General features: G+C 33.7%; 2 protein-coding genes across 3 annotated transcripts; one reads left to right on the top strand and one right to left on the bottom strand.

Annotated features, from left to right (window-relative positions):
• Positions 1-380: 380 nt before the first annotated feature.
• Positions 381-2310, top strand: LOC145128611 (TraB family protein). 2 transcript variants are annotated; one of them, XM_079063428.1, is made up of 7 exons: positions 381-824; positions 1005-1120; positions 1205-1293; positions 1373-1447; positions 1540-1647; positions 1729-1824; positions 1907-2310. In XM_079063428.1, the coding sequence occupies exons 1-7, from the start codon at positions 433-435 to the stop codon at positions 2183-2185; spliced, it is 1155 nt and encodes a 384-aa protein (XP_078919554.1). In that variant the 5' UTR covers positions 381-432; the 3' UTR covers positions 2186-2310. The 2 variants fall into 2 exon arrangements, with proteins under 2 accessions (XP_078919554.1, XP_078919555.1); XM_079063429.1 differs by having other exon boundaries at positions 660-824; positions 992-1120.
• Positions 2311-3913: 1603 nt separating this feature from the next.
• Positions 3914-4984, bottom strand: LOC145128913 (Thioredoxin superfamily protein). The gene is made up of 2 exons (XM_079063686.1): positions 4775-4984; positions 3914-4316 (listed from the first exon to the last, which is right to left on the bottom strand). Exons 1-2 carry the CDS (start codon positions 4917-4919, stop codon positions 4063-4065), a joined length of 399 nt encoding a protein of 132 aa, XP_078919812.1. The 5' UTR covers positions 4920-4984; the 3' UTR covers positions 3914-4062.
• Between the last annotated feature and the right edge of the window lie 6900 nt (positions 4985-11884).

The following is an 11884-nucleotide window of genomic DNA, read 5'->3' as shown; positions in this document are numbered from 1 at the left end:
GTTCGTTGGATTTTTTTGAAAAGACAAAATATGATTGATGTTTTTTGAACAGTTTGAAAACTTCGTTAGGCTTGTAATTCATTTTCCGGGAATACAATATAAGAGAAAGATGATAATATGGTAGAGACTAGAGACGTAGAGTTAGGTTATTATTTAAACTCTCAAAAAAATAAAAATGGAATTATGGTGAGCATTTAATTTTTATTAAATTGTAATCCAATATTAACTCAAAAAGGACGAGGGTTCAAGTCTCGTTGGAGACATAGGTGGATTTAGGAGTACTTTGCCGTTAAAAAAAAAAAAAAAAACTAAAAAAGGATGAAGTTTTTGTGGGATTTTCAGGTGGTTATGGTTTCTACACGCCAACACAAGGAAATCATATATCTTCAACCTTGCATACCCCCAACCACCATAACCAACCAACCATTCGAAATGGAACTTCTAAAATCTCCATTCCCAATTTTCTCTCCAAACCCTAATAATTTCAGCATAATCCGACCCCCCACACATTGTTTTCGGACGAAGGTTTCAATAAAACCACCACCGCCGGAGTTCGACTTCAAGTCTGAAATTCTAAGCGGATCTAGAGCCATAATTGCTGAGATGCACCCGGAATTGCTCGATTTAGCCGATGAAGGAAGCTTAGTTGTAATCAGAAAGAGTCAGTTTGGCCCTGTTCCGGCATGGCGAACCGAGTTTGTGGAGCCTGAGGCTATTTGGTTACTCGGTACGAATCATGTTTCTGAAAAATCGGCTGTCGACGTCGAACGAGTTGTCCAGACTGTGAAACCTGACAATGTCGTCGTCGAGCTTTGTAGAAGCAGGTACATGTGATGTGGTTAGATTCCATTTTCTCCGTCAATTTGTTCTGTTCCAAGTTATTTTTCATATGAAATCAGCTGGCGACTTCAGATCACCATCTTATCCTACAATTCCTTTAATGCTATAGCAGGATTTAGTTCCATCCATGGCTTAACTTGACTTATTGCAGAGATCGTTTTCAGAGCAGGAATCATGTACACATCAACAGACACTGAGATCGAACCACGGCTGAAGTCCAATCCGTTTTCCTTATCCGGTTCAGGGTTCCTTGGCGCCATTAGTCGCAGCATCAACCTAGGTAACCATCTCCATCTCCATACACATCCAATTTCATCTATTTCTTCGCTAAAAACCAAATTCACCATGTTTTCCGGCCTAACAGGTGGTCAAACAGCTCTAGCACTACGTCTACTGTTAGCCACATTCTCTTCCAAGATTTCCTCAAACATCAATCGCCCTTTTGGTGACGAGGTATACAGTTTAGACAATAGATAGTTACAAGAACCATCTTCAAACTTTTCACGCTCTTAATTGACAAATTTTATGTTAGTTTCGCGCTGCAAGAAAAGCATCCGAAGAAATTAGTGCACAAGTGGTATTAGGAGATCGGCCTATTGAAATAACAGTATGCATCTCTATCCATTTGATCTTTTACTTATTAATCATTCTGTTTGTCTATCATAAAAATTTTGCTACTTTTTTTCTTTCTTATTTTAGCTCGAAAGGGCCTGGAACTCTCTTAAATGGAAGGAAAAACTAAGCCTTGTTATCTCAGTTCTTGGTGGAATAACATCATCATCGGATCAATCCAAGATAAACTTCAAGGTTCCATATCAAGCTATCTATCTACCACTTTTATAATCACACACAATTAATAACTATCATCTTTTTAATCCCATGTTCCAGGAATCAACCACAGATGACAGCAACTTTCAACTATACGAGCAATTGAGTTTTTCATATCCCTCATTGCTGCAACCTTTGATCCATGAACGTGACACTGTAAGTTTTTGAAAATTTGGAGGTCAATCTTGATGATAGAAGACAGTTTGTTTTGTGATTTATGACCTGTTTTTTTGTTCAGTATATTGCTTGGTCTTTGAAGCGAAGTAAAGCTGTAAGAGATAGTAAGAGAGTTGTAGGGGTTATTGGGAGAGGGCATCTTAATGGTGTGATTTATGCACTGATTTCTGATCTTGGAGACTTGAGGTTTCGTGATCTTGTGGGAGATAGGGCTTCTTCAGTCAATGGATCATCATCATCATCATCATCATCATGGGTTGATACCATCGTTAAGAACTTGATCAGAGACACGATTATTGGTGTTGTGATTTGGGTTTTATATGAGCAGATAAAGAATTGATGTGACATGAAACACAATTGAACTTGAAATTTGAATAGTATTTGGTATAATGGAAACATTGAAATGAAAAAGGAACTATTTGTTTTTGTTTTGTTTGAAGGAATAAAATAGTTTGTTGTTGAAAAGATAGATGTGATTCTTTTACTCTTGTTAATTTATATTCATAGGAGAAGGTGATATTTGGTATGATGGAATCCAAAAACTAAAAATAAAAATGAAATTGTTCATTCCATTCCATTGGTATTCAAAGTTATAACTAAATAACTGCATAATAGTAATAGTGTCTTAAATATATGTTCTATTTATATATAATATTATGAACTCGTATGAAAATCCATTCTATTTTTACATATTAACTAAACATGATCATGAACCGTATTGAGTATTGACTATTGACTCGTTAGTGAATTATTTTATTAAATAATTTATATATTTGATGCATTCATCATTTCATTTATTTGTCACTCCATCCAAACAAACATACCTCATACGAGTTTTTTTTCTCATTCCATTGTTGAACAGAAAAGAAAAAAAAGTTTCCAACATATCATTTTATATATGTGGTTTTAATGATATAAAGTTTTTATTTATTATTTTAGTTAAATTACAATATTGTTTTATAACATTAAATTATTATAATTTTACTTGCGTTTTAATGGCCATCGATTACAACTAAAGCATATATAGCCTATTGTCAATTCATTTTCTTCAACATCTTTGTCTAAATAAAATGGTTTTGGTTAGTCATCTTCATAGGATGTTATAGGATTGTTGTTAACTAATAAAAGCATCATCCAAATGTCAATCATACTACTACACGAATTATGGGACATATCTACCAAACCAATCGTATTTCAAAGAAAACAACTTGAAATCTTGAGACATACCCATGAGATCAAAGCTACTATCAAGTAAGCAACTTGAAATCTTGAGACATACCCATGAGATCAAAGCTACTATCAAGTAAGCAACTCTATTTGATTTTATTCTTTATCTTGAAATCTTGATGGATGATTGTTGTAAATTTGTAATATTGTTTTTTTGGTTTGTTAATAGAGAGGAATCTTATCTAAAAGAAAGCTAAAGTTACACGGTAGTGTTGGTGGGCACAACAATTTGATCTTTGTTTTTTGCATCTTATTTCAAGATTCGTGATAAAGAAGAACGGAATTAAGCAAGTAGAGAATTTATGTGATGTTTACAGGCTGAACATGAACATATACTTTAACACTTAGGTTGTGGTGACTTGATAAGGCATATGGAAAATATGGTGGATAACCTATTGACTCGTGTTCAAATCCTTGCACTACTCAGCCCTTGTGGCCATGGAGGCTCGTCTCCAAGGACTCCAGGGCATGAGGCATAGGCTCATGTTTGCAGCAGTGGATTAGTCGGTGCGCGAAAGCTGACCCGGAACCCTCGCTAGGGAAGTTCCTTTTCCAAAAAAAAAAATTAACATATACTTTGAAATGTTTCTGAATTCTAGCATTGTTTGTACTTTCAAAGTACGATGTGCTTAATAGCAATGCACCTAATTCTAGCACAATAGACATTAAAGTAAAAGAAGATTAAATGAAAGTATGATGCTATATTAGATAACAAAATGAAAGTGCCTTGCTTATTCTTGCATTTAGACCAATCGAAGGCCAAATGCAAGAAACAGGAATATACTTTCATTTTATTGTTTGATATAGCATCTTACTTTCATTTCTTATTAAACCTCTATACTTAAAAAGTACAATGCTATTGTAGATAAAACTTTCAAACCCTCGATTTAGCACATTAATTGGATATCATAACCTCAATACATTATTATTACTGTAATCGAAGAGTCTAAACATAGATTTAGACAAGTAACTAAAACCTTGAAGATATGTTCATTTGGTAGCAATTAGGGCATCAATCTTGCGTTCAATATGGGCTTCATGGTCTTCAAGGCGACCTTTAACCTCACCATTTTCCCAAAGGATCAGAGTCGGGACTCCTTTCAGCTTGAACTTGGAGTCCACCCTCCATGGGTGCTGTGGGTTCCTCCACGTGGGTCTGTCTCCCACATAAGCCCTAAGGAGCGCCACGTCATCACTTGATGATTCCAGTTTTTTGTATATAACTGGTTCAGCTCGCACACAATCTAATGACAAAGCAAGTGAAAAGATGACACAAAAAGTAGTATCAATCAATCGATCAATAAATTGAGTTCCAAACAAATATATTTCCACTTACAAAAAGGTTGATAAGAATTAGGGTCAAATTCATCTAAACTTGAATTCAATTTGTTATATGTTTTGAGTTCAATTTTGTACTCGACCAGGATAAAATAGGCCCTTCACTATCCAGCAAAACTTCTCCAATATACTCATCAAAAAGCAGTAGAAAGATGATTTAATTCCAAAATTAGTATGAACTCATTCAATTTTTTACATAAAACTTTACAACGATCAAGTCGATAGCAAAACCCCGATCAAGTTCGAATTCCATACATTATTTTGCAATCACAAGTTAAAGGGAAAAATAGAAACGAAGATCAAGGAGGTATCCGTATGATCGACATACAGTCACAAATCTAACGAACTAAATAGAGGAAATTACCAGGGCACCAACTGAGATTAGTGGAAGGTTCGATATCAGCCAAGAACAGGATGAGATTGCTTTTGTTGTTTGGTGCTTCGGATTTGAATTTCTCGAAAACGGTGTTGAAGGTCGATAAGGTTGCGTCCACCAATTTCAAAGGCATCTTTGTTTGCTTCAATTCCTAAGATTTTCTTCAGAAAATTTCTATACAAATTTGTTTTTCCTTTTTTACAGAATATATATAGGGAATATCAGATGAAAGATAGCCAGATGTGCACCTTATAGTTTGTGATGTTTACTGTAACGCACCCTAAACTTGTTGTACTTGAATTTAAAAGAAAAATGTGGTATCGTCACACGTGAAACCTATGGAACGCTTGGCATTTATTTCTTCGGTGACGCCTGAATTGTGTGTCATTTTTAGCTATTTAGATACATTATTGTCGAATTTCTATTTTATAAATATACTTTACAATTGGAATCTTAATATAAGGACACTTCAAACAGAGTAATGGAATTGAAGTGGAGAATGAAAATGGAGAGAAAAAGAGTTAAATTAAAGAAAAAAAATTGATTCCAATGTTTGATATAACAAAAATCCATTGAAAAAATATACATGAGAATTAATTCTTTTGTTTGGTTGTAGTAAAAATGAAATGGAAATGGAATTTTTTTTACCATATTTATCTTTTTCAAAAAAACATTATTTTGAATAATTTCATTATAATTAACATATTAATGTATCATATCTATGTTTATATACTAATTTATTCATTTTCTCAATTAATTTTTAACAAATGTTATTTATAATTTAGATATCAAATTATTTTCTTATTCATTTTCTTATTCATATTTTAACAATTGTATCCATACATAAACTTGGTCCAACATTCATCATAAGCCCAACACATATAAATATAACTAATTACCATAATTAGTCCCCATAGATTTATTTAGTCTTCTTTGATCACTAAATTAATTCCAAATTAATTCTTGATCAATACTAATTAAAACATATGATTTCATATTAATATATTATAACTTATAATATATTAACAAATCATATATAACCTTCTCTCAAGAATCCATCCTAACAAATTGTCATGATGATATGCAACCCAAATAGACCATGCTACTCTCGGGTCGAATACATACCAATAATAGTTATGAGCTTATACATCTAATCCGACAGTCTCCCACTTGGATAAGTCTAAAACTATTGCAAGTATGACTCCAAAACCCAACTAGCAATCGTAGCTCTTAAAAGCCGTTGTCGAACTCTGACCTAGTCAATGACACGTCCATTAGATAAGGGATCATATATTCCTCCATTCTATATATCACATGGACTGAGACATGGATTATAATCATTCTCTCTGTCCATCTGTTGTTTCCTGATTTCCAATTTATGACGACCGACTAATTGAACAAATCAAATTAGTCCAGGCTCGGCCGAGCACTTACGTTTGTCATCACTAAATCATCGAGGGGCCCACAGATATCGCTTTTATCCCTCCAAGGGTAAAAGGAATGGATAAACTTTGACTCATATGCTTGTACTAACTACTTGTTGAATCATACACAAAGGCACGTTTTCTAACATCAAGTTACTGATGCGGTTTCGTACAATCAATGTACAACCAACTCATAGTCAACAACTCATATCTCTAGGTTTGAAGAATATAAGATATTATCGTCTCATGATCACTCGTGATAAAATCCATGAAGTGATTCAAATGAGCGTGAGTTTAATCCAATACTCGAATCTTATTCCAGGAGCACTCATGAATATTGCAGCTATATCTAAAACATCTAGACATATTACAGACCTATTCATGACAGTCTTGCCTCAATACCTACTTCCAAAGTATGATCGAATGTAGACGGTTTGAATAACCTAGTTATTCGGGAAGTCAGAACATGCAAAGTGAAACACAAGAATAATACTAATCCTATATGGCCCAAAACACTTTTGAGTCATATTGATTACTCATTATTCATTGTATAATGTTTCAATTTATCAACTTAATACTTGAATTAAAACAATAGTTATGACACACTCCAAGCATGCACACTATGTTTGCCTATGGTCCTTTCTTTGTGGAATAGATCAATTGAAAACATTTCAATGATGCTCATTTCACAATTCCAAATCCTTATCGTAAATGTAAGAACACCAAATTCTTTTCATTTACTATAATCTGTTAGATTCTAAACTTATATGCAATGATCCTCTTCTAATGACTAAGCACAAAAGTCACAAAGACTCGACAACAAACATTACAAAGTATTCCAATGGAGAGCAATTCTATGGAAACGAAGTCTCACATTCAAAGTACATTCCTTTGAATATCCTTCTTACATTAAGTTTTCTAATCTTACGCAGATTTAATGAATAACTTCCACCTACGGAAACATTTACATATTCCCATTTTGACTATCACTTCTAAACGAGAGTTTCCTCTTTTCAGAATTTGTCGATATGATCCTCCCAAAATTAACACTATACTTCCAACTGTCCATGAGCAACCAATCTTTGGTAAACCTCAGATTGTTTTCGACAATTGCTTAATCATTTTAGTCATATCCAGTTCTAGTCTTTTTCCCTCTTAATGCCCTAGCATTTGGAAAATTTAGAACGGATGAATATTATAGCACATGTAATCGATCCTATACCCGAAGCATATGGGACACGATTCATGATGTCTCACATAAGGACATGATACTCGACCAGTCTTTTGCTATAATTTTTTTTTTCTATTTGCCATGTTCTCAGAATTCAGACTATGAAGAGGGATGTCGTAATTATAATCGGATTTTGAGAACGCAATTAGCATTTCCATATATAAAATTTCCTTATGTTGAACCATTCCAACATAACATTCATATATATACTTGACTAAATTTGATTAAAATCTCAATCTAAGCTTTTAGAATTGGAATGAAGTATAAATTCCTCTCCCTTAATTATAGCAAAACAACTTTTCAAACCCTGCAACTTTGCAAATTGAAACCTTTGTTTTACATAATTAACATTGCTAACTTGCAACATTCACCATAATTGATTATGCTCCCACTAGCATAATAATTACATCCTTATTAGCATAACACTTATGCTCTAACTAGCTTTGACATGTACTCATAAATCAGTTGGACTTCTAGAAACCAACACTTTGTTGACTTTCTGACTTTCTGATGCCGAAATCATAGTCTTAAATGTTTAGACCTTTGTCATTGCTCACAAGTCCATGTTAGTGTGCCGGTTAACCACACACGCTCCACTAACGACTTTGAGAATGAAAATATCACAATCGCTTACTTAAAATCTACTTAGTGAAAGCGTTTCCTCACCATCATTTTCATGAATCAGAGAGAAACCTTATGACACTTAGATTTTTATGGTGTATGTGTTCCTATCCATGTAAATATGTCATAACCATAATCACAAGAGGAGGTTAGTGACAAATCCAACCTCATATGGACTAAACTTGTTTAATCTTGACTTCTTGCCACCTGGCAGCACAAGGGCCTACCATTGCTTCCAAGTAGTTATGCAAACAATTGAGAACTCATAGAACTCACATGCATAGTCAACTTTAACTGGAATGGGCACAGAAACAGGAATATGTCAACACGATAGGTTATAAACCTCAAGTCGTGTGCTAGTGATAAACAATAGGTTTATTCTTGATTAGTTCTTGAAACTTTTCAAGATCTTTAAGACTCTCACTGTCCTCTTGACATATAAGATTCTCTTGTCAAGAACCATTCCTTGACAAAGCAAATATTCAAGAGTTAGTGCGGATTCTTATCAAGACAAACACTTCACACAATTGGCCTTAGGTTGTCTTTGTTTTATCCAAAACATCACAACTCACCAATTTCAAATGTACAAGAGTATAAAACATTTTACTCTGCATTTGATAAGTGTTTCAAACCTTCTTAATTTTATGTCACTCAAGGCTCGATCTTGGAGTGTTACTCTAAGACTCAATTTTGGAACGAAGTATGATTCTTCTTTTGATTTAACCATTTCAACAATTCATGATTCCTCTTCTTAGTCAAACAATTGCACTAAGATGTCCTTAGAGGATCGATTGTGATACGGTTATTCATAATCACTAAGATAATCATAAAATAAGATTTTGAAGTACTCTCCCGTCTTTTCAGATTGGAGAAACTTTTATCTTTCTGCCCAATTTGATTCTTCTCATTCGTTCTGCCATACATTGAAACTTTTCCAATGTTTCAGAATTACACTTAAACTTGTAAGCATAACCATATTTACTAAACTTTAGTAAATCATGACGAATAGCCTTATCGTTCTTTGTGGTGGACCTGATCAGCGCACAACCAAGTGTACCTGATCTCCTAGTCCTTCACTTGACTCACATATACATGTGAACAAGGAATTAGTCCTAATTTTCCAAAGATGAAAATTCTCATTCATCATACAATACAGGTTGCATGATTCCAAGTTTCTATCCAACTGAAACTTGGGTGATGAGAATCTTTTCTTATTTGGTAAATTATGACATTACCACAAACGACAGAATCAAATCCATTTTCCAATATTGCTATCAATGGAATCATATAAACAACAATTTTTCATAAATGCCATTGTAAGGATACTTAAAATAAATAAAATCAAAAAATTTTCTTTTATTTTAAAATTGCGGAAAAAAAACTTATCCTTACAATGCAAATACATATGAACACAATGTTGTTATCTATTCCTAAGCAATCTATCATAACTCTTAAGCAACAACTCAAAATTCTAATCTTCAGATCATGTGATCGAAATCTATCTCTTCACGATCAGATTCAGCATACTATTCCTATAAGTTTCCTCTCCTTTTTCGATTCTACAAAACATCAAAATGCGACCTAGTCAGATCATGTAATAAGAATCTCCAAGTAGGAACTTAATAGAGTTAGATAGTGGACTTTACCTGAAGCATAGTTAGATAGTGGACTTTACCTGAAGCATAGTCAAATTTATTGACTTTTACCATCCTAGTGAACTTTCAGGTAAATAGGGCAGCTTCGCAACCAATGCCCCTTCCTTTGGTAATAGAAACATATGGACTCTTTAGTAATGGTACATGGGACCATCTCCGACTTAGCCTTTCTCTTTACCATTTGGTCAACCAGGTTGACTATGGTCGATCCCTTTCCATTGGGAAGAGAAGACTTTTGTAGACTTCCATTGTTTCCATTGTCAATGTTCATGAAAGTTTGGGAATTAGATCTTCCAATCAAATTTGCTTTACCAGTGCTCCAAATCATTGCTGATTCAGCAACAGCTAGCAAATAGGTAAGATCGATAAGGGTCATGTCGTGATCTGTCACATAGTAGTCCTTTAAAGAACTCACTATATGACTCAGAAAGTGATTGAAGAACCTAGTCAAAAGTCAAATTCCTTGAGACTTCGACACCCAAATCTCCCAGCTTGTCAATATGTGACTTCATCTCCAAGATGTGAGTACATATAGATATTGCTTGCCAATAGGGATTGAGTGACCTTGAACTATTCAAGAACTTGTGGGTTAGGGAGAATAACTGGAGGAGGTGGAGGAAGTGAAGTATGATTTCCAGTCCCATTAACGCCCAACAAAGGGATTAATCTTTCACCTTGATTGTCATTTGGGATATCATCTTCATTAGAAAAGCTTTATCCAAAAGGATAAGGAAGACCATAGTTGTCATAACTAGACATCTATGAGGGATAAATTCAAGTTTAGTTGATTTAAGGCCTTAATATAACAACCAATATGAAATATTAAGGCTAGGAACCAACACAATATTTTATAACTTGTAAGAGGGATGTCATAATCCAAGCCACAAAATATTTGAAGGTAGGTAAATGACGATTCACCAATTTCTACCATGAAAAACGAAATTTAACATTAGGTTTTAAATGAATTGAAACTCCTAGATCTTTTGAGATTCATTGAACTATTTAATGGCATGTTTAAATCTCGATTGTGCCCTTCAAGTTTGTGACTGGGATGCCGAGGATCACAAACAAGGAGTGAATAACCATGTAAATTAACTTGGTACACTTAATGTTACAACCACCTAATCAATGTGTCGGTTAACCACACACACTCCATTGATATAGGATTAAAATCAAGCTACCATTTGCCACACATTGTCAGTCCCAGATTAGTGTGTCGGTTAACCACACACGCTCCACTAACGACTTAACAAGGTGCAAAGTGTAATTTAATGGGTTAGCACCAAATTCACATTTTCCTAAGTAACTAAGATTGGAAATTTATAAGAGTTTAGTTACTTAGTATTTATCATTATACTTTTAATGAAGGGAGAATTAATGTCCTGTCCTACCCGTTCGGCTAATGACCCTCCACCAGTCAAGGAAGCGGTGGGTGAGAGTGGACACCCATTAAACTGCCATTTTATAGGCAGTAACCTTATACCCCCCTTATAGACCAGCTTCATGAATGAGGCCTACTAACGGTAAGATTGACTTACTCTTATACATATACATATATATATAAAAATATTAAACCTATAATATTATAATAGTACAAGGATTGAATTTTAAACTTTTAAAATTATAAGGGTTGGAATTAAAGTATACATGGGGGTAACTTTACAAATTCCAAAACTTAAGGGCAAGTTTTGAACAATTCAAAAACTTTTGGTTTCCATAACTTATGAGTTTAAAGTAGTTTAATGAAAAAACTCTTTAAGTTCCATAACTTGAGGACAAGTTATGGAAGACTTTAAAAAACTTTTAAAAAATGAGACTCTTCAGTTTCATAACTTATGGAAATTTTATGAGTTTTTAAAATTCATAAATGAGACTTTTCATATAACTTGAGGACAAGTTACAAAAACACATATTATGAACAACTTTTAGATCAATTTGGATCGAAAACAATTATCACATAATTTTTCTATTAATCTAAACTAACTCATAAGCAAGAATAATTCATATCAACGATTTTCAAGAAATTAGCTAATCACATAAACTAATAAAAGTCTTGAAACTTTGACAATTATCCTTTATTTGGATGAGAATAAACATTACCATAACATCAAAATCAAATTTTATGAACAAAAGCACTTTGTGGTAATGATTCTAATCCAAAACAGAT

Source organism: Lactuca virosa, chromosome 8 (genome assembly GCF_052849685.1).
Source record: "Lactuca virosa cultivar CGN04683 chromosome 8, Lactuca_virosa_CGN04683_v6, whole genome shotgun sequence".
In the NCBI taxonomy this organism is placed as follows: Eukaryota; Viridiplantae; Streptophyta; class Magnoliopsida; order Asterales; family Asteraceae; genus Lactuca; species Lactuca virosa.
This window is presented reverse-complemented; position numbering and strand designations above follow the sequence as displayed.

What these genes read in the sequence shown, in the direction of transcription:
- LOC145128611 (XM_079063428.1), top strand. Translation starts at nt 433, where the DNA reads ATGGAACTTCTAAAATCTCCATTCCCAATTTTCTCTCCAAACCCTAAT. An exon ending in ATCGCCCTTTTGGTGACGAG is followed by an intron (nt 1,294 to 1,372) that starts GTATACAGTTTA and finishes ATTTTATGTTAG; the next exon opens with TTTCGCGCTGCAAGAAAAGC. An exon ending in AATCCAAGATAAACTTCAAG is followed by an intron (nt 1,648 to 1,728) that starts GTTCCATATCAA and finishes CCCATGTTCCAG; the next exon opens with GAATCAACCACAGATGACAG.
- LOC145128913 (XM_079063686.1), bottom strand. Translation starts at nt 4,919, where the DNA reads ATGCCTTTGAAATTGGTGGACGCAACCTTATCGACCTTCAACACCGTT. An exon ending in TAATCTCAGTTGGTGCCCTG is followed by an intron (nt 4,317 to 4,774) that starts GTAATTTCCTCT and finishes CTTTGTCATTAG; the next exon opens with ATTGTGTGCGAGCTGAACCA.